This window comes from Galeopterus variegatus, unplaced genomic scaffold, assembly GCF_000696425.1.
Source record: "Galeopterus variegatus unplaced genomic scaffold, G_variegatus-3.0.2 Scaffold6166, whole genome shotgun sequence".
NCBI classification, from domain to species: domain Eukaryota; kingdom Metazoa; phylum Chordata; class Mammalia; order Dermoptera; family Cynocephalidae; genus Galeopterus; species Galeopterus variegatus.
In genome coordinates, this window is record NW_007732277.1 from 94,292 (window position 1) to 117,399 (window position 23,108).

At 43.5% G+C, this 23,108-nt stretch overlaps 2 protein-coding genes and 1 long non-coding RNA gene across 5 annotated transcripts in view; 1 reads left to right on the top strand and 2 right to left on the bottom strand.

Annotated features, from left to right (window-relative positions):
- The window catches only part of SLC25A53 (solute carrier family 25, member 53), a 60,535-nt gene that overhangs the window by 33,019 nt on the left and 4,408 nt on the right, over positions 1-23,108 (top strand). Inside the window, exon 1 of one of the 3 annotated variants that reach the window (XM_008590502.1) lies at positions 17,395-17,405. The exons of 1 other annotated variant lie outside the window; for it this stretch is intronic. In XM_008590502.1, the coding sequence (XP_008588724.1) occupies positions 17,395-17,405 (11 nt within the window). Of the gene's footprint in view, positions 1-17,394; positions 17,406-17,838; positions 17,920-23,108 lie in introns of those variants that run through there. One more of the 3 variants, XM_008590503.1, reaches the window with a different exon arrangement.
- ZCCHC18 (zinc finger, CCHC domain containing 18) lies at positions 14,503-15,912 on the bottom strand. The gene is given in 6 exon segments (XM_008590506.1): positions 14,503-15,015; positions 15,018-15,152; positions 15,155-15,384; positions 15,386-15,555; positions 15,557-15,786; positions 15,789-15,912. Coding segments are annotated over 6 exon segments (1,044 nt in total). The 5' UTR covers positions 15,820-15,912; the 3' UTR covers positions 14,503-14,767.
- Positions 16,438-17,387, bottom strand: LOC103605906. Its single transcript, XR_551831.1, has 3 exons — positions 17,288-17,387; positions 17,061-17,167; positions 16,438-16,575 (listed from the first exon to the last, which is right to left on the bottom strand). It is a non-coding gene; the product is annotated as an uncharacterized LOC103605906 (long non-coding RNA).

A 23,108-nucleotide genomic window follows, 5' to 3' on the forward strand; every position in this document is an offset into this window, starting at 1 on the left:
ACAACCCCCCCACCCCTGTGGGGGGGCCCCCCACCCCCCCCCAAAATACCGCCCGCGGCCACAAAAGCAGCTAGACGCCACAACCACCGTGCAGATGGTACGCCAGCCACTCGAATGCACTGACACAAGGGCAGTCACCAGCAGAGACCAAAGAAAAGAAGAGGATGTCTCTCTCCACAAAACTCATTCCAGAGTGACAGAAGAATCATCTGCTCTACGATAATATTGGGGGACCTGAACACACCTCTCAGCACTGGACAGATCATCTAGGCCACAAATCAACAGAGTAACCATTACTCTTTCAGAAGGAGAGAAGAAATTTAGTGTAATTGGAGGAGGGAGATGGGGAAAGATTAGACAAGGGGCATAAAGAATAAGTACAATTCGTAACAATATATATGCTAGTACTATTGATTTGATTAACATATGTCAACGTTGAACCCCCAAAATACGTGTAATCAAGTATGATTCAATAAAAATTTTTAAAAAATAAAATTTTGTCTAGTAAAAAAATAAATAAAAAAGTAAAAAGCTGAAAATTTCTGTAGGACTGGTTGAATCACCTCTAAAGCTTCTTTCCCTAATAGATACTGTTTCTTTCTTGGTATGGGTACCTGAGGCTTCAGTTCTTTTGACGGGGTGGGACATTGAGTGCATGGCCTGAGGCCCCATCTGCCCAGACCTGTGTACTCATTTTCTCATGGTTTTCAGATAGAAATGAGTCCATGAGCTCATTTGAGCAATTAGCATGTGAAGTTGCAGAGCTTGTTCAGGATGCACCTGTAGTTGAAGCCATTTATCTACAGGGAAAAAAAGTTACATGAGTTTCAATTTGCAAAGTAAATCACAACAAAGGAATTGGGCACAAAGGCAGGTACAAGAAGTTATGTCTAAATGTTTTGTTGCCTAGACGGCATTCAAGAGGTTACAAAAAAATGTCTTTTGTTGGGGTTTGCCAGTCACTCCCATTATAGGCACAGATTGGATAGAATCTTTGTCAAACTTGTGTTTAATTCTGAGTCTGTTGCTCACATGTTAATTAGAAAATCCTACTAGTTGATTCCACACTGTCAGTTGTACCTGGGGCTCCTGTGGGGAAAAAGTGATTGGTTTGTTTAGATCAAGGAGAGCCCCTGGGCCTCTTCATTTTTCATCCAAGTCTCCTTGTTTCACCATCTGTTTTTGTACACTTCTGTTTCTTTTTCTTTCTCTAACTTTGGGCAAGTATGTCTCCAGTGCCCCATTTCCTTACAGTACATGCACTGATTGCTCCCCAAACTTTTCCTTGGATCCCTCTTTCTCTCTCTCTTCTTATAACCTGCAGTTTCCAAAAAGACAGTAGCTTGTCTAGTTCTTGCCTTTTTGGCATTGTAAATTTGAAAGCAGTATCCACTAGTAGTGAGGGACTTGTATTAGTCTATTTCTGTTGCTTATAAAAAAAATACACAGAACTGGATAACTTATAAAGAAAATGAAATTTATTGCTTACAGTTTCTGAGGCTGGGAAGTCCCAAGTCCTAGAAATGAATTTGGTGAAGGTCTTGGTGGTTGTGACAGTGATGGCAGGGTACCACATTGTGAAAATGACAGAGCCGAGAGAGACAGACTCTTTGTCCTTCCCTTTTAAAGCCCTCCAAACCACACCCATGCCCACCATTTTTAATCCGTTCACTATGGTATTGTCCTATAATCTAATCACCTCTTCAAGGCCCCACCTTTCAATTACCATAATAGAATTTCCCACCCTCAACAATTACAGTGGGGATTAAGCCTCAATGACGTTGGGGAGGCATCTAAACTACAGCATTCTGCCCAAACTCATGTTTCACACATAAATACATTCATTTCACCCCCAAAGTCTTAACTTGTTTTAACTCAAAAGCCCAAAGTTCAGAATCCCATCTGTGAATCATATACCTTGACTCCATGTTCGAGGTGCTCTGCACACTGGTGTGGGTGTTGGGTCCCCAAGTCCTCAGGCAGCTCCACTCCTATGGCTTACTTGGTCTGAGGCCATGCTTCAGCTCTCACAGACTGGTTAGGCACACTGGTAGCTCCACAGGTCTGAGGTCTTCATGGTGGTCCCACTCCCACAGCTCCACTGGGCATGGTGCTGATGAGGTTTCTCTGCTGCAACCCCAACCCTCATTTCCACTTGGTATTGCTCTAGTGAAGGCTGTCTGCGGTGACTCTACCTCTGCAACAGATGTCTTCCTGAGCCCCCAGACTTTTCCATACATCCTTTCAAATTGGGGTGAAGACTCCCAAGACTCCACAGCTCTGGCATTCTTCGAGCCTGCAGACCTAACACCACATGTATTCTGCCAAGGCTTCTGGCTTGTGTTTTCCAAAGCTGCACATCCAGCCACACCTGGTGCCAATTTAGCCACACCTGGGGCAGCCAAAGTAGCTGGGGTACTGGTGTGGGGGCTACCAGCACCCCAACGTAGCCCTGGGCAGTGAGCCCATATAGGGTGCCTCAGGCCTGTTTCCCAAGACCATTTTGTCTTTCTAGGTCTTTGGGCCTTAAAAGGAAGTGTTGCCCCAGAGGATTCTGCAATGCCTTCAGGGCCTTTCCCCCCTTCTCTTGATAATCCTGTAATTTTGTGATAATCTTATTAGTACTATTAGATTTTTCTTCTTAAATTGAGATATCCTTCTGGAGAGAATTTGAGCCACTCTCTTCCTTTAGATCCAGGCCATCTGAGCTGGGTCCAGAGAGCCTCACTCACCTCCAACTAAGCAAGCATCCCTGCAGGTATGTTTCTAATGCAGACAGTTCCTGCTTGGAAAGGAATTCTGGTTATCTTGTAAAGGGATTTTTTCTCTCCCCCTTCACATGGGGAAAAGTAGTCTTAAGACTACTGATTTAAATGAAATTTTCTGTGAAGAGGCTGAGAGGGAAGGTTTAGGTAGTCCATCTACAAGGATGCTCAGAGAGTTTAGAGAGAAGCATTTGCTGCATTTATGATAGAATTCTGTGGCACAGCACTTAAAGCACCGGGCACTGTTTTAAAGACCTTGCAAACATTCATTCATTTTAATCCTCACCACAATCCTATGAGGAATTTCTTGTTGTTGTCTCCATTTTACCCATGAGGAAGCTGCAGCACAGAGGTTAACTACCTTGCCTCAGTAGGGGAAGGAGCCAGCAGCTCAGGAATGCCCAAATCATGTCCCTCCTCTTCTTATCCAACCACCCAACTCCTCCACAGGCAACCTGACAGCCATTTTTGTACAAAGTACCATATTGAGATTAGAATCAAAATACAACTTCTTTAAGAGCTGATCCAGTGCCTGACTCCCAAAAGCTGGATTGAGGAACATAGCTCAGTTGGTACAGTATAGCAAAATGTCTTCCTTGTTAAAACAACAGGAATTTTCAAACACTGTTGATGGAAATGGGAACTGGTAAAACTTTGGTATACTCATACAGTTTGGTAGTATCTAGTGAAGTTGAAAATACACATACTCCGTGAGCCAGCAATTCCACTCCTACATATATATACACACACACACACACACACACACACATATATATATATACACACACATATATATATATATACACACACATATATGTATATATATGTATGTATGTATGTATATATATATGTATGTATGTATGTGTGTATACACACACACACACACACACACACACACACATATATAGGCACCAAGAAACATAAAAAAAAACATGTTCATGGAAACATTTCTGATAATTGACTCAAATTGGAAACAACCCAAATGTCCATCAACAGTACAATGGATAATTTCTTGTAAATTCATAGATTGGAATGTTGTAGCACAAAACTGAAAATGATGAACCACTGCTACATCAACAATGTGAATCTCAGAAACATAATTGTAAGGGAAATGAGCCAAACACAGAAGGACACGTGCATTATAGTTCTATTTATATCAAATTTAAAAACAAAACTGTAGAGTTTGGGGACCCATATTTGAATTGTAAAGGTATAAAGAAAATCTAGAAAGTAACAGCCAAAAACAGTCATGAGAGTGGTTTCCTTTCCAGGAGAAGAAAGAAGTTTTAATTGGGCAGGGGCTCACAGGGATTTCTGGAGTTCTGGCAGTGTTCTGTTTCTTCATCTTTGTGGTGGTTTGCTTTATAATAACCTGTCAAGCTATACATTTACTTTGTATATACTTTTCTGTTTATTTCTTTAGAATGTTTTATAACATGGAGATACTAGACTCAATCTCAGAATTTACTGTGAGAAAGAAATGAAATCTAAAACCATGTACAGCTCTTAGAATATTCATGGCACTTTGTAAGACCTTCATAAATGTTAGCTATATAAGCACAATACAGATCACAGCAGAACTAAATTAAATAGAAACCCAAAAAACAATACAAAAGACCAATCAAACAAAAAGTTGGTTTTTTGAGAAGATAAATAAAATAGACAAACCATTAGCCAGACTCACTGAAAAAAGAAGAGAGAGGACCCAAATAACAAAAATTAGAGATGAAAAAGGAGACATAACAACCAATACCACATAAATACAAAGAATCATTAGAGACTATTTTTGATGGAGCTTGGATGCACTGTCCCCTCCAAAACTCATGTGGAATTTTGATCTCCAATGTGGCAGTATTGGAAACTGATTGAGTCATGGGGCAGATCCCTCATGAATGGATTAGTGCTCTCCTTGGGGGAGGGGGGATTAATGAGTGAGTTCTTGCTCTATTAGTTCCCGTGAGAGCTCATTGCTTAAAAAGACCCTGGCACCTTCTCTCTCTCTTGCTTCCTCTCTTGCCATGTGTTCTGCTTGTACCCGCCAGCTGCCTGCTGCTTTTCTGTCATGAGTAGAAGCAGCCTGAGGCCTGTGCCAGATGCAGCTATCCCAGAATCATAAGCCAAATAAACCTCTTTCCTTTATAAATTACCCAGTCTCAGGTATTTCTGTTATAGCAACACAAAATGGACTAAAACAATTATGAACAACTATATGCCAACAAATTTCAGAACCTGGAGGAAATCGGTAAATTTCTGTATACATACACGCCAGCAAGACTAAACCAAGAAGAAATAGAAAACCTGAACAGACCAATAACAAGCAAAGAGATTGAAGCAGTAATCAGAAGTCTTCCAACAAAGAAAAGCCCAGGACCAGATGGCTTTACTGCCGAATTCCACCAAACATTTAAAGTGGAATTAATGCCAATTCTTTTCAAACTATTCCAAAAAACTGAAGCAGAGGCCATTCTCCCAAACTCATTCTATGAGGCTCATATCACCCTGATACCAAAGCCAGACAAAGATTAAACAAAAAAGGAAAACTACAGGCCAATATCCTTGATGAACATAGATGCAAATATCCTCAACAAAATATTAGCAAACAGAATATAGCAACACATCAAAAAAAATAATAACACCATGATCAAGTGGGATTCATCCTAGGGATGCAAGGATGGTTCAACATATGCAAACCAATAAATGTGATACACCACATCAACAAAATCATGGACAAAAAACCTATGATTATCTCAATAGATGCAGAAACAGCATTTGACTAAATTCAACATCCCTTTATGATAAAGACTCAGCAAATTAGGTGTAAAAGGGAAGTGTCTCAACATAATAAAGCCATATATGACAAACCCTCTTCCAATATCATCCTCAATGGGTAAAAGTTGAAAGGTTTTCCCTTGAAAATGGGAACAAGACAAGGATGTCCACTCTCACCACTTCTATTCAAAATACTACTGGAAGTACTAGCTAGAGCAATCAGGTAAGATAAATAAAGGACATCCAGATTGGAAAAGATGAAGTCAAATTGTCCCTGTTTGCAGATGACATGATCCTATATAGAGAACAGTCCAAAATCTCTACAAAAAAAAAAAAAAAAAAACTGCTTAGAGTTAATAAATGACTTTAGTAAAGTTGCAGGTAACAAAATCAACACAAAAATCAGCAGTGTTTTTATACTCCCACAATGACCTAGCAGAAAAAGAAATCAAGGATACAAGCCTATTTACAATAGTCACACAGAAAAATAAAATACCTAGAAATCAACTTAACCAAGGAAGTGAAACATCTCTATGAAAAACACTACAAATCACTTGAAAGAAATTAGAGGACACAAAAAGATGGAAAGACGTTCTTTGCTCCTGGATTGGAAGAATTAACATTGTGAAAATGTCCATACTTCCCAAAGCAATCTACAGATTCAATGCAATCCCCATCCAAATATCAATGACATTCTTCACAGAAACATAAAAAACAATCCTAACATTCATATAGAACAACAAAAGACCCCAAATAGCCAAAATATTCTTGGGCAAAATAAGCTGGAGGCATAACACTACCTGACTTCAAACTATACTAGAAAGCTATAGTTACCAAAACAGCATGGTACTGGCTTAAAAACAGACACTCCGACCAATGGAACAGGATATAGAACCCAGAAATCATCCCACAAACCTACGGCTAACTGATCTTCAGTAAAGGCAACAAAAACATAATTGGGGAAAAGACTACTTCTTCAATAAATGGTGCTGGGAAAACTGGACACACATATGTAGAAGAATGAAACTAGACCTACACCTCTCACCATATACTAAAATCAACTCAAAATGTATTAAAGACTTAAATATAAGACCTGAAACCATAAAGCTCCTAAAAGAAAATGCAGGGGAAACACTTCAGGAAGTAGGACTGGAGAAAGATTTTATGAATATGACCCCCAAAGCACAGGCAACAAAAGGAAAAATAAATGGGGTTATATCAAACTACAAAGCTTCTGCACAGCAATAGAAACAATTATCAGAGTAAAAAGACAACCTACAGAGTGGGAGAAAAATATTTGCAAACTACACGTCTAACAAAGGATTAATATCCAGAATATACGGAACTCAAATATCTTAACAGTAAAAAAACAAATAACCCAATTTTAAAATGGGCAAAGGAACTGAAAAGTCATTTCTCAAAGGAAGATATACAAATGGCTAACAGACACACAAAAAATGCTCAACATCAGTCAGCATCAGGGAAATGCAAATCAAAACCACATTGATACCATCTCACCCCAGTTAGACTGGCTATTATCAGGAAGACAGAGAACAAATGATGGTGAGGATGCAGAAAAAAGAGAACCCTCCTGCACTGTTGGTGGGACTGTAAATTGGTGCAGCCATTATGGAAAATGGTATGGAGATTCCTTAAACAACTTCAGATAGAAATGCCATAGGATCCAGCAATTCCATTGCTGGGTATATACCCAAAGAAATGGAAATCATCATGTGAAAGAGAAACCTGCACCCCCATGTTTACTGCAGCTCTGTTTACAATAGCTAAAATTTGCAACCAACCTAAATGTTCATCCAAATGACTGGATAAGGAAAATGTGGTATATATACACAAGGGAATATTACTTAGCTATAAAAAGGATGAAATATTGCCATTCACCACAACATGAATGAACTTAGAGAAAATCATATTAAGTGAAATAAGCCAGGCACAGAAAGAGAAATACCATATGTTCTCACTCATAAGTGGAAGCTAAAATATTAAACATATAAATGAAAGAAGGAAGGAAAGAAAGGAAGGAAGGAAGGAAGGAAGGAAGGAAGGAAGGAAGGAAGGAAGGAAGGAAGGAAGGAAGGAAGGAAGGAAGGAAGAAAGATGCAACATTCACAATAATACACTGAACTTTCAAAAGGACAACTAAGGTTACTAGAAGCGGGAAGGGAGTGAGGAGGGAGGAATGGGTAAAGGGTCAGAAATAGCAATGATAGTGTGTATTATTGAATATAATAATTATTCTGATGTGAGCATCACATATTGCATACAAGTTTTCAATTCTGTACCCCACAGATATGTACAATCAATCAACTTTGTTATAATAAAAAAAGAAAAGAAAAAGAAAGGAATGTTTTATAACATGGAAATATTAGAATCTATCTCAGAATTTATTGTGAGAATGAAATGAAATCTAAAATCATGTACATCACTTAGAATATGCCTGGCACTTTGTAAGACCTTCACAGATGTTAACTACATAAGCACAATACAGGTTTGCTGTTATTATTGGGGTTTTTTTAATTTGTTGCCTACTCCACCCCCTTTCTGTCATATTTGTTGCTGATATTTCTCAGTTTGCTGTTTGTATTTTATTTCTGTTAATGCTGTCTTCTGAATTATTAAACTTGTCCTTTATACTTTCTTTCACCACTCTTAACTAAAGAATGTCCCCTCCAATCCAGAGATTTAATAAATATGTATTTTATTGCAATTTTAAAGGGGTTTCTTTTAAACATTTGATTCTTTTTATTCATTTCCTAACAAGATATATTATTAAAGAATTAGTACACAATTTCATAAAGTCTACATTTATTTCTCAAATTTATCTTGAATTCATATTTAGTGTCAGAAAGTAAACTGACCTTTTTTCCAATCAGGTAATGAAGTCCTCCCTCCCCAGCACCACTAACTGAACAATTCTTCTCTCCTCCACTGAATTCTGCTGACTTTTCTTGCATATGTTAAATTCACAACCATGTGCACTGAAAGGATAGACTAGAAACATGGTACTTGGATGGAATGTGATAATACAGCTCTGAAGGGAGAGGGAATGGTTGCCAGGCAGCAGGAAGGATAGCTGCAACAAGGAGGGAAAAAGAAAGAAAGGTAGGAAAAGTCTCTGTCAAACAAGTGTTACTTAAAGACTCCATCCTTGTGTGTGGCACCCAACCTACTCGCTGCTGTGACATTTGGCTAGTAATGTCCATAGACCTCGGTTTTCTCCCACATCGTATGCATATGATAATAATGCCTACAGCATAGGGTGCTGTCCACTCGAGAGCTAACCTTGATTCAAGTAAGGAACACAGGCGTTCGGGTCAGTCAGTCCAATATCTCATCTCTGGCTCCACCACTAAATAGCTGAATGACCCTAAGTTTCCTAACTTTTTAGCCTGTTTCCTCATCTGACATGTGACAATTAATAGTAATTAGAAAGTAATACTAATATCTATCTTAAGGGTGTTGCTGTGAGGATTAAAGAGCTAATAAATGCATTTAAAGGGCTTGGCACAGGAAGCCTGGAACATAGCTTTAATAAATCAGTTGTAGTGACTTTCATTTTTATCGCTATTATGGAAGGATCAGGAAGAGAAAGAAGATTCAGCAAAGGTGACTGGGAGGTAGGCACCGAAAAGATCTGGGATGGGGAAACCATGATACCGGTGTCATGGAAACAAGGAAAAATAATATCACGAAGGAGGGAGATAATGCAAAAGGAGATCAATCAAAGGCTATTTTCTCCTGATAAGACAAAAACTAATTTTCATCTCTTAGCGACTAATGAGAATGAAGGAAGAAAGGAGGGGAAAAAACAATAATATTAAATGAAGGGCATTGGACACAAAATTCTCTCAAAGACTTCTTTTGCTTAACCCTGTTAGTCATCCCAGGTCTTCCATATCTTCCAGTTAGGGAAAATACATATTTCTGGAATACAGGAAAAGCCAGTGTCACACAAAGTGAAATAAAAAGTATCAGTTTTGCATCATTTTGGTGAAATAAAAATTTAGACAGTTTCGGGCCGGCCCAGTGGCGCACTGCTACAGTGCACCGCTTGGGAGCGCGGCGGCGCTCCCGCCAAGGGTTCGGATCCCACATACAGACCGGTTCCCACTCACTGGCTGAGCGAGGGGCGGGCGCAGCACCGAGGGTTGCGATCCCGTTGCCAGTCCCGGTCCGGTACGGGTGCGACACTGAGGGTTGCGGTCCATTGTCGGACACGAAAAAAGACAAAAGACAAAAAAAAAATTTAGACAGTTTCAAGTGTACACAACAGAAGAGGATGAGGGAGGGAAAAGGGGGTGAATTACAGAGCAGGTTTGCAAAGCAGCGATCTATGCTGAACCTTCAAGCTGACCCCAGTGAAAAGGAGGGAGGAGGTAGGTGTAGCATTTATTTCCCTTTTTACACTACCTGGTTTCAGAAAAAAAATACAGTGGCATAAACTATATCTGGGTAAATCATTCAACAGCATTTATAGATCCCATGGCTTTTGGTTCATTTTTTGGTGGTTTTTTTTTTTTTTTTTTTTGGCTGGCTGGCTGGTACAGGGATGGAACCCTGGAACTTGGTGTTATGGGTACCACGCTCTAACCAAGTGAGCTAACCAGCCAGCCCTGGACTGATATTCTAATTTAGTATAGGTGAGTGGGCAGATCCCCTCCAAGGGTAGATTTCGGGAGCGGTAGGTAGGAATAAAGAACTGCAAACAGGGTGGACTGTCAGGCACAAAACTATGTGATCTGCCGTAAGTGAAACATTGTGCAGTGTGTGCATGTATTGAAACACAATGTACCCCACGAAAACATATGAGTAACTGTTAGAAAAAAACAAAAACCTATAAGAGTTGAGGGATGTTGGCAGCCCCTGTGCTCTGGGGCCTGAGTGGAGCTTCCTCTTGCCAGCGTGTTGGGAAGGGCTCCCTGGAAGGGCTCCCCTTTGGCTCTGGAGAGGTGGAGGTGGCCTCCAGGGACCAGGGGTACTCCAGAGAGAGGCAAGGAGAGGGCCTGTTGAGCCTCTGCTCCTGGTCGGTTCTCATCTAAAGGGCCAGAGGCAGAGGAGCCCTCCCAGTCTACCGGCCACGAGGGTTAAGGGGGCTGAGGCTCAAGACAACATGGAATGCTGGGGGTGGTGATGGACAGAGCACAGAAGGCTGAGCCTCTAACCCCTCCACCAAGAAATGAGGTGGATGCAGGAGAGGGGGCAGTTGTAAGGTAAGATCTTGTGCACATGGATGGAGCAGGAGCAAGTGGCCAGGGAGGAGCAGAGCTGATGGGGATGATTCTGGAAGGAGAAGCATTTCAAGGCAGCTTCTGGGCATGGCAGCAGAGGGAAGGCTGTGTTGGGCTTCTTGCAGCCCTGGCTTCTCCTCCTCCCTTGGGGCCTCAGCCTGCACCCACTTTGTCCCTACTGACTGCCAGCACGATTAGAGGCCCAGCGCCTCCCCACCTCCACTCTGCCCCAGGACCACATAGCCCAGGGTTCTCTGTGAAATGCCTGGGTCTGCAATTCCTACCAGGCTTCCTGTCCCTGTCAATCGAGATGTGAGTCCTCCAGCCTGGTCACCATGCCCTCTCCCCCTCTCCTCCTTTCCCCTGCACACACAGCTCTGTACTGCCTCCCCTGGACACAGGAGCTTCCACTGCTGCGCAGCATTCTCTCAGCCCAGGGGAGCCCCTATTTCCTTCCCGACAAACTCCCTCAGGTCCTCAGATCTGCACTGAGCATTTATTTTTGATCCAAATACCCCTTCATGTGTCCTTGCTCCCAAGTTGCTCCTCATACTACCCCACCTGCTTCCAGGCCTTTCTGGGGTGGGAGTAATAGTTTGGAGGTCCTGGGCTGCCTATTCCCTCGAGTATGGTGGTTCTGAACTGGGATCAGTTTTGCCTCCCAGCGGATATATTTCCATGTCTAGAGTTAGTTTTGGTTGTCATGCTGGGTAGGTCACAACTGGTGCTACTGGCTTGCAGTGGGTCAAAGCCAGGGATGCCACTAAACATCCTACAATGCACAGGCACCAAAAATAAAAGATTATCCTGCTCAAAATGTCGTTAGTGCCAAGACTGAGAAACCCTGCTCTGATTTCTAGCTACATACAAGTCTATAAGGTTAGGCTTGGAAACTGCCATGTGCAGAACCATTTGGCACTGAACTTCTAGGAGTAGCTGTGCTTTCTTTCCTTCTATTGGGGAGTGGGGGTTGGGGCATTGCCATGAAACAGCCACAACTTGGGCAGGAATATACAGAAAGAAAGTGGGAGGGGAGATTCCCCCCTTCCCCAAATTTACTACCAACTTTTAGACAGTATGTTGCAGTACAGCTATTGAATGCCTTTCTGCCTCTACAAGATAGTGCCACCTTTTTATTTTTTGGAAAGCAAATAGAAACTTATTATTCTTGTAGTTTATAAAATGCAAAGTTTCGTGTGGTGAAAGTTGAATGTCGTTGAGTTTTTAAAGGTCTCCTCCCCAATTTCATGTTTTTCAGTAGTAGTCTTTGGAATATTTACTGTGTCAACAAAATACTGTAGTGGTGACTCTGTCCAGAAAAATTGACTGCCTTTGTTTTACTGATTTATTTTTTGAGAGAGAAATCTGAATAGTTTTATTTGATATATTTTAAAGAATTGATATTAAATTTTTTTAAAATGTGATGATGGCATTGTACTTCTCTCTTTTTTTAAGTTATAGATGCATACTGAAGAATTTACAATTAAAATATGACATCTGGGATATGGTTTAAATAAATAAACCAAGGGAGAGGGAGGAGGGAAAATTGGCAGTATATAGATGAAAAAAAATTGGCCATATGTTGCTAACTGTTAAAGGGGGTAACGGGTGCATGGCAGTTGTTTTACTATTCGCTCTTCTTTTGTATACTTTTGAAGGTTTCAGTAGTATGCTTATAAGAAAAGAATAGCTGGGAAATGCTTTATTATACAGATGAAGGTAAGACAGTACATTCTCAAACAGAAAAAAATTCTGCAGGTATAGGTATCTTCTTAGTAATTCATTTTTTGTATTTAATTAAATTGCATAATTAGAAATTCTTTTTTACTGTTTTAGGATGGATAATAAAAAGCAGGTCAGCAAACATTTCCTGTAAAGTGTCACATAGTAAATATTAGATTTGGGGGTCATATGGTCTCTATCACGACTACTCAGCTCTGCTGTTATGGTGTGAAAGCAGCCATAGGCAATGTGTAAACGAAGGAGCATGGTTGTGTTCCAATAGAACTTTACTTATAGACACTGAAATTTGAATTTCATATAATTTTCACATTTCACAAAACACTCTTTTTGTTTTTGTTTTTGTTTTTAGCCATTTAAAAATACAAAAACCATTCCTAGCTCACGGGACATACAAAAATAGGCAGTGGGCCAGAACTGGGCATGAGCAGTAGTTTGAAACTTCTGATATAAATAGTTAAGTTTAATTTTTTTATTTAATGTTTAGATAGAAAATTATTTTCTCAACATAGAAACGAAGGAAAACATTGCAAATTAAATTAAAAGTCAATTGATGAGGAACAAATTCAACACTCAAAGATTTACATCCTTGATGCAAAAAGAACTCTTAAAAATGAATTAGAGGGCTGGCCCGGTGGCGCACTGCTACAGTGCGCCACTTGGGAGAGTGACGGCACTCCCGCCGAGGGTTCGGATCCCACATACAGACCGGTTCCTGCTCACTGGCTGAGTNCTGTGTTGGGCTTCTTGCAGCCCTGGCTTCTCCTCCTCCCTTGGGGCCTCAGCCTGCACCCGCTTTGTCCCTATTGACTGCCAGCACAATTAGAGGCCCAACGCCTCCCCCCCCACCCCGCCCCAGATCCCCATAGCCCAGGGTTCTGTGTGAAATGCGTGGGTCTACAATTCCTGCCAGGCTTCCTGTCCCTGTCAATTGAGATGTGAGTCCTCCAGCCTGTTCACCATACCCTCTCCCCCTCTCCTCCTTTCCCCTGCACACACAGCTCTGTGCTGCCTCCCATGGACATGAGCTCCCACCTCTGCATACCATCCTCTCAGCCCAGGGGAGCCCCTATTTCCTTCCCGACAAACTCACTCAGGTTGCATTCATTTCATGCCACTCTCTGCCTTAAATACTCTCCCCACCAGTCTTGTCCTATTCACGAGGATAGGGACTGATTTACCTACAAGGAACATGGGACCTTCAGGGACAAAGTTTACACATCATCTTTTATCACTCTCCAAGCTGAGTTGAGGCAGGAGCATGTGCCGTTTCCCAAAGTGAATAGGAATGGAGTCTCTGGAATACCCATTTTCCATTTTTGCCCCTTCTCCTCCACCATGGTCAGATTTCTCAGGAAACACTCAAGAAGAAAACATTGGGACATTATTAACTAGTAGGTGTAGAGGTTGGCTCTATGACCTATGAGACAGGTCAGTTGTGATAAGGGGATCTTGGGGAGATATTCAGCCTGTTTCAGCTTCCCTTTTTTAAATATGAAAATGTTGTTTAAAAAACACACCTCATGGTACAACCCCTCACCTTATAGTTTTTATATTTAGTCTTATTTATTTTTCCTTTATATTCCTAAATCTAACATCACACACATGCATTAAATGAGATGTGCTTATGTGTGTGTGTGTGTCTGTGTGTGTGTATACACATATACATACTCACACACATATTCATTGACATAGAAGTCCACAAGATACATTATTTGGTGAAAAAATACACATTATAGAACAGCACTTACATTTGATCAATTTTAGCTATACATACATCTATCTGGGTATATAGGTACAGGGAAATATCTAGAAGGACATTCACCAAAGGGCTGACAATGGTTATCTAAGAGTGGAGAATTTCCGGTAACTTGTACTTTAGTTTTTGTATTTTTTGAAGGTTTAACAAAGATACTCCTTTCATAAAAAAGAATAAAGGCATGAAAGAAATAGACACAGAGAACATATCTTTAGGCAGGCAGAGGAGGGAGCAGGGACAGAGGTCAGGCTATCCCCCTTCACTGTGTTGGTATGCAAGACCTCTTCTTCCCAAAGGAAAACTGCTTTGTGGATTAATTCATGCAGTTAGAAGCCAGCTCTCCCACCTCCTGGCCTCTGTGTTCCCCATCACCAGACTGAATACAGCTAAGGGTTCGTTTAGGGCTGGGTCTAGCCCTTTATTGTGACTCAGAGAGGGTCATTGTGTTCTCCAGGGACCTCTTTTGATCTTTCTTCTGTATGTGTCAGCTACTGCAGGGTGATGATCAGATTCTCAAAAACTTGGGCCGTGTTGCTCTCGTTGCCACAGGTTTCTTTTGAGTGGACCTCCTTGCCACAATATGAACAGCGAATTGTGAATTTTTGCTTCCTGGCTGTATGCATATTCCCAGGACCATCAGTCTTATACCCAGACCTACCACTGGTGGAAGGAGACTGAGCTCCAGAATTGTTGGTGGAATCAATGACCAGCCCTTGATCCTGAGATCTGGCCCTAACCGGAAGAGAGGGATACCTATGGATGTCAGTGGATGGTCCTGAGACTCCTCCAGGATCACATCCTCATCTATGTCATCAGGGGTATCATCTGTCTCTATCACATTGCAGTCAGCACTGTGGATCGCTATTGCTGGAGGCCCTGAAATGCTGCAGGGCTGGCTGCCCTCTCCATTATTGGCTCATCTTTTTTGGGCCACTTCTGTTTAATAAAAGTGTCCCCCCTACCCTCTTCCTCCCTTATCATCCTGATTAACTTCAGAAAACTGGGAAGACACTCCTGCTCATCTGCATACACCCTCAGAACATCCTTAAGCCTGAAGCTCATGTCCTTACTCAGCTCAGTGTTTAGCAGGAGCTGGCACAGGCGAGTCTTTCTTGGCTATGATGTTTGCCTGAATAACATTCTGGAGCTGCACCTCTAAATGGATCACATAAAGGGAGGCTTTCTCCCCTTGTGCCTGCATGGTGTTAAAAAATTTACCATGAGCAGTCACACTGCTTTCAGTCTCCCCAAACACCAATTTCATAACCCTCAAAAAAATCTGCCACATTTAGGTTGGTGTTAGCTGCCTGGAGCAAATGCATGGCCTCCTGGGCAAGGCCCCTAGAGGTTTTCATCAAGCACTCGAGCTTTTCCTCCTCAGACATATTCCAACCTGGCAGAACCTCATTTACTTGGATCAGCCGGTTTTCAAAGGTTTCTACCCCCTGGGCTGGCACCACCCTCCCTGAGAACAACTTTATGTTTCTCTCTGCCACGTTGGCTATTAAGGACCAAGACTCCTCCCCTGAGACCTCAGCATGGAGAGTGGCAAGGGTGCGTTCTGCCATCAGCTGTTACTCACACATGCAATGATGCTAGCTATGACTGACAACAATAAAGGTATCTGGATATAACAAAATGCTTAGGCTTCTTAGAAAAGTCTAATCTTCAGGAATCCTTAAAGCAACGTCCCTGGGCTGTGCCTTCCTTGTACTTCAGTAGGGACTGTAAAGAAGAAGTTCAATAAGGTAGTAGGATGCGGGGAAGCATTTTCTACCTTCCTGAATGCCCTGCAGTGCATCTTCTGTCTGCCCACTATCTTAAAAAAGCCCTGCAGGAGACTGGCTACTACAACCTCTAGGAGCTAGCAAATGTCCCTATGCTAGCAGGGCGTTTCTCAGAGCCACATCCATTCCCTCCTGCCATCCTTCAGGAGGGGTGGCAATGGTTTGCTTCGAATTCTAGTTGTAATAATCAGTGTTTGGAGCTGATATTGGGTTCTCAAAATAGACCTCGATAGCGTAAATCTCAGACTTATGGTCACACATTAAGATCTTCTTTAACCTCACAGTCTCAGTTCTCATCCACACCCCCTTGTAAGAGTTTTCCCCATTATTTTTCAGATTCTTAGGTGAGCTCGGAAACTACCACTTGCCTTTATTTCACTTCCAGCCTCTGCAACAGGTGCCCTTGGTGAGAAAGTTCACCTCAGGGTATGGTCAACCTCTGGGTACAGTCAACCTCTGTCCACCAGGGTCACAGATCCCAGTCCTCAGGGCATCAAGACTGCGCCTGGCTGAGGGGAGTGAAGGGAAGGGTCAGAAGCAGACTCTCCCTTCATACTGCTACCCCCTTGTTGGGAAAATGGAATAATCTAATCAGGTCCCCTGCCTTAGGGAGGTTTGGGGGTGGCGAAGTGCATTCTTTGTAAACAAATTGTGTGTGGGTGGAGCTAGTGCGCTTGCCAGTTACCTATTCCACAGACCTGCAGACCTGCATGTGAGGGGTCTGGGGACCCTGCCTGGCATGTGAAGGGTTTGTGACCCAGTCTGTGAATGGGCTTGAGGGGTTTGTGAGCTCCAGACCCAGTCCTAGCTCGACAATTGACCCAGTCGGCAGGATTACAGGCAGGTAAAAGAGTTCGACACCCCTTTCCACCGATTCCGCTGTCGCCAGGTGGAAAATTCCCTCTCCAACCTGCTGAATACAAGCCCAACGGGCGGGCCCTCCCCTCTCCCCCCTCCCCTCAATTACATTCTCCCCCGGAAACCACCGGCCTACCAGCTCTGCAATCAGCTACACAGAATTCAAGTTCGGATTCAGCTTTCAGGGCCGGCCACAGCGAAAGGAAATAGGAGTTGGATAAACTCCCACCCACATATCCCTTCCTAGGAAGAGATGAGGAGATGCAGAGGGGGTTAAAGGCAGACAGCTTGAGGTTATCCTTCCCCACCCCTTGCCACCTCCTTGAAAACGCCCCTCCAACCCCCAATCCAGGCACTCCTTACCTAGTCGGCAGCATCCAGGTGAACCCCACCTCCTCCTTCAGGGCAGCCGGGCCACGGGAGTGCTCCTTCACCTGCCTCGCAGCGATCGATTCTCCAACCCGGGAGCCATGCAGAAACGGTAGGACTTGCCCCGCCTCTCTCCGCCGGTCAATCACTCTCCCTTTCCTTACCTGCGCTCCGCTGATAGGCAGCGGATGCTCCGGCGTCACCAGCTCTATGTCATCTTCGGGTCTCCGCGGCCCTGCAGGGGAAAAGGATGACGCCTCCTCGGCCGCTAAGCGACCCGGTGCTGCCCAACCGACCAATGGACCGAGCTGCTTTTGCACGGCGGCCCAGAGACGGGTAGCGCGGTTCCCAAGGCCGCCACAGCTGTCCCCGCCCTCCAATTCGGCCCTCCCAGCCGTTGCGGCGGCTCTCGGTCTGCCCATTGAGGCAAAAGAGCGTGATGAGCGGGGCTGCGCGGCCAATCAGCGGGACGCGGGGGCGGCCTCCCCAGGCAGCCTCCCGCGCGAGGCCACTGCTATCGAGAGGGGACAGCCGGCCGGCGGGTGCTGCGGCAGACGGGCGCGGGAGCCTGCGCGGCGTCAAGTGCAGCTTGGGCGCGCGGACCAGGTCTATTTAACATTCTACCCGTGAGTTTGCTGCTTCTTCCTCGCTCCCCTTCTCCCTGTCCCCTTCTGCCTTAGCTTTCCTCCGCGTTTTGAGACCGGATGCCTTAAACACGAGGTAGAACAAAAACCAAGTGAACAATGAGAGTTCCATACTTTTGTGTAGGGGGAAGGGGGGAAAAGCATTTCCCGAGCACTTTCTATGTGCAAATGCGCTTGCACGAACATCCTATTTATTCTCAGCAGCCTTTTGAAAGAGGTAGGAGTCAGTTTGCCCATTTAGAGGGGACTTAAGCACCTAGGTAGTGTGGTTAGGAAGTCCAGAGCTAAGAGCCCACAACCCGGGTCGACATGTCTGACTTAAAAGGCTGTCACATTAAGGGTTAGTGGAGAAAAGCCAAAGCCGGCTTGGGAGGACCAATTTGGGACTGTACAGAATTAGTGAACAAGGGCTGGTATCTCCATTTTACAGTTGAGGAAACTGAGCAACAGAGAGGTTAGGCGTCTTGCCCTGTATCATGCAGCAAGTAAGTAACAGCATCCGATTTTGCACCTCATTCTTTTCTCTAGATGCCAACTGTGCCTTGCTGTGCTGCCTGGAGAGCACTTTTACATAGGTAGTCTCAAACCATCTCAGTAGCAGTCTAAATGTGATGGTAGTGCTGAGGGAGGGGGTGAGAAGGCGGTGGAGAGAGGGGTGAGGGAAGAGGAAAGCAACTTTTATGGTACCCATTGTACAGAAGAGGAAACTGAGGCACTTTCCCTTCTTTACACTATGACAAACTGCCTGTTTATAAAAATAACATTATTTCTGCAGCCCTTTATGACCCCAAAGGAGAAAAGTTTCAGAGAGTTGAAATGACTTGCCCCAAATTACAAGGTAAAGCAACCATATCTCTGATTTTGGACCGTGTCTCTAAATCCAGAACCTATGCTGTTAACCAAAGTATGGATACAAGGCCAGCTGCCTCAGCATCATTTTGGAGTTTGTTAGAAAGACATGTTTCTGTGCCCTACCTCAGGGGGATTTTGATATACTAGGACTAGGGATGAAAAGTGTGATTTATATTCTTAACCAGCACTGTAGTCGATTCTGAAGTGTAGAGAGGTTTCTGAACCACTCTTTTAAACACCACATCATGCTGAAAGTTATAAGTATATGGGCCTGCCATCAGTGTACCTGACCACAGTATATTTGTCCTGAAATGTAACTCCAGAGCAGAGGTTCCTACCAGGGGTCCTTCCTGAAACCGTATGCAAAGAATTTGAACTCTGTACATTTTTCTGAGTTCATAGCTTTGTAGATTTTTAAATGGGTGTGTGGCCCCAAAATGTTTAAGAACCACTCCCCAAAAAGCTTTCTTTATAACATCTTTCTCCTTCAACTTGTGCTGGAGGAAGAAGTGTGGGAAATGGAACACAATTGAATCTAGCCCCCAAACCACAGCCTCTGCCACTGAGATAGCTCTTTCATTTCCTGGCTCAAGGATAGGTTGCTAGGTTGCCCTTCTGTGAGCTCTTCAGGAGACTTCTCTTTTGCTGGAGCTGGCATCACTGGCCCTAGAGAAGGAACAACTCCATGGAAACAACATGCAGGGCTGTCTGGAGCGAATGGGCCATGAAGCCAGTGGCTGGAAAACCTGCCCCTTTTTCCCAGACTTCTGGTTCTAAGAGAGCAGAAATTACTTCCCTTATGTAGAGTATGGCTAGAAGACTCCTGTGGGACTTGTTCTTGACTCTGATGCTTGGAAGCAAAGGGACAGACTGATTCTCTTCAGTTGCTATTGGGTTTATCCTTAGCCTGCCAAGGTACTTCACCTGCTCTTTTCTGCCTTCTTATTTACAAACCCCAATATCTAGAGTTCCTTAGAGTAAAAAATCCTGATTTGGAGACAAAGTGCCTTCCAGCTTGGGATTGTGGCCTTTCTCTTGTGGATGGAACAGTGGGGTAGTGGAGGGTATTGGAGGTACAGTCAAGACAGGTTGCTCACTTTGCACAGTCAGGGATGATGCTGGCAGTAGCTCTTGGGTTTCCTTCAAACTTTTGCTTCTGCTCTCCCTTACTATGACCTCTGACCCTGGCCTCTCAGCAGGCTCTTGTGCTATGATTAAATTGACTTTATGGCCAAATTAGTTATCTGCAATTGGACCTGGTGAGGGGTTGGGGTGGTATCAAATAGAACCAAGGATAAATCTCAGAGCTCTGACAAAAGTAATGAAAGGAAATGGATTGTGTAAAGGTTCCAGGGTTGGGCCATTGGAACAAAGGGAGGGTCTCTTTGTACAAGACTGGGAGGAGCATTTACAAGCTGTCTCGAAGTGGATACAGAACATCCCTTAAATCTGGCCTCGTGTGGGAGTGTGTTCCAAGTGATGGCTCTAATGAGAACGTATTTTCCAATTTCAACAAATAAGTCTTAAAAGCTTGAAGGTTCAGATAAAGCTTTCAGCTAAAACAGTAATAGCTATAATAGCTACCTTTGGCTGCCTGCCTCTGTTGTGCCAGGAACTTTCCATCTGTTATCTCATTTAAGTTTCTCAGCAACCCTGTTGAGACAGCGGATAGGGAAACAGTTTCCCATTTTGCAGATAGGGAAACAGTTTCAGGGAGGTTAAGTAACTAGTGTAAGGCCACACAACTTATAAGCGGAGGCACTGGGACTCTAGTCTAGGGCTGTTAACTCCGAAGCCCATAAAAACTCTTCTTTTTCCATCTTCCAGACAAGCAATTTAAAATGCATTCTGCAGATGACCCAGTGCTTTAGACCAATTTCAGCCTTTAGGGCTATTTAGTTATAATCTTTCCTGTAATGTCACTGAGGAAGGAGACGCTAGCCAGGTAAAGAAAGAAGATTTTATTAGCAAGTGGCAAGCGGACCTGCCAGGCTGAGCCGAAAAATGGGGTCAGCACAGAGAGGCAGTTGGGTGTCTTCTTTTATAGGGTAAAGATTTGCATCTGGCCTAGCCTAGGAAGATGGTTACAATTGTTTCATTCCAGGTACAGCTTGCTCATGGGTACAGAGACTTAGGGAGACAGAAACCTTGGGTTAAGGAGGGGAAACAGTTGCAGTGTTATACTCTGGGTACAGCCCGCTCAGCCTGCTCATGAGAACAGAGACTTAGGAAGGTAGACACTTGGAGGAACGAAACTGAAGAGTGGGAGCTTTCTAAAAGTAAGGTTCTCGGTTCTAGAGACCTAACATTACCTTTATTCCTAGTATCTCATTTTTAAAAATGACACTACTAATTTAACTTGTGGAGCAACTTATATACCAGATACTGTGCTAAGCACTTTATGTATTTTATCTCACAACCTTCACGACAGTCATTTTACAGATAAGGATACTGAGGCTCAGAGAGTGAAGAGACTTGGCCAACATCATAAAGCTAGGAAACTGCAAAGCAAAATTCAAACCTGGGGCTCTCTGACTCCAGAACCCACATCTGTACCCTACAACACACTGCAGTGGGACAAACAAAAGTGGCCCCCACTCTAAATCGGCTCCTGTCTGGCCGCTGCACCTCTGTCTTCTCAAGGCCTGCAGCCAGCCCCGTGCTCCACTCACACTTTTAAGCCTCGGAGCCTAGAACGCCAGCCATCACTCCTCCACCTACCAGAGCCTACTCATCCAGTCAGATGCTTTTCCTCAGAGAAAATTTTTGGGTGCTCCCTGTCCCAGGAGGACTAAATTGCACTTGTCTTTCGGCTTCGACTTTGAATAGTGTGCCCTTTATTTTGTCTTTCAGTATAGTTTAGGTTGTTGTTGACCAGTCTTCCCACTAGATCCCCAAGCCCTTGAGAGCAGGCACCAGGTCCTATTCATCTCTAGTTCCACAATGATTTACCCACGATGATTTCGCAGGTGACCTATACATGTTTGTGAGCTGACCAAAGGAATGGCTGAAGAATGCTCTGAATGAGCAGACAAATGTGGGGCTGAATCTTGGGGTGGTCATAAAGGCTACCCATATGGACTAGACTGGCCAGGGGTGTCTGGAATCCCCAGTCTCATTTTACTAGGCTGTAAACATAAGAGGTAGATCATAGGACGCAGGTGATAACTGCTCAAGGCCAACTTCAGGCCCATTCGTTGGTCTCTACTTTGGAATTCATTTTAAGGGGCCAGGATCTCCCAGATTATTTGTTTTACCTTTGCATTTATGGAAGAAATGTCTTCCCTGCATCCCATGGGAACACAGGATTTGTTGCAACTTGGCACTTTATCTGGTTCTGGCTGGCCTGGGATTGTCCTGCAGGAGCATGTGCTATGTGGAGACACATGGTAAAGTCGGGAGGCATTTTGTTTTTTATACCTTTTTTTTTTTAATCAATGCCACCATGTTATGGATTCTCAATCACTCTGTCTCATTTTATGTTATTAATCTGGGCAACCTTCTGAGGTAGGTCTTATTGTTTCCATTTTGTAGCTGAAGAAAACACAACTGAATTAAGTGTCTTGCCTAAGGTCACAAAACTAAGTGGCAGAGGCAGAATTCAGGCTCGCATCTCTCTGTCCCCAAAGCCTGGCATCTTAATAGAAAAATACATGCGAGAAAAAGTGGACTACCCCTCCCCATAAAATACAACACATTAGATTTATAAAATGATGAATGATACATTTAAGGTAAGGTGTTTCTAAATTATTGTTCACCTTTAATTCCTCAAAATGATTTTCAAAAATGGCAGAAGAAATCGGGTTTGGAAAGTACAATTTCTCTATCAACTATTGGCCCCATGTCAACCTCCTGTGACATACAGTATGAGCATTTTGTCCTGTCTGCTCTTTTTCTGAGGTGGATGAGGTTCCAGGATGTCAGTGAATTTCTAAAATGCACACAGCAACTTGATAACAGAACCGGTGCTTAGAATGCCGGTCTGCCAAATCCTAGCTCAATTTTCTTTCTGCTAAATCAGCCTACCTCATGGAGTTAGTGAACACATGTTTATAAAAAGGTGGGAGGAAGTAGAATATTATTGCACTCTGAGGTAGAACAGGGGACAAACATTTACCTCACAACCTATCCTTATTTAGGTGCAGATAAGACTTGGGAAAGAAGACCCTTGGTAGGAAAGATGAAGGGTGTTGGGGGCTCCTGTGCTCTGGGGCCTGAGTGGAGCTCCCTCCTGCCAGGGTGTTGGGAAGGGCTCCCCTTTGGCTCTGGAGAGGTGGAGGTGGCCTCCAGGGACCAGGGGTACTCCAGAGAGAGGCAAG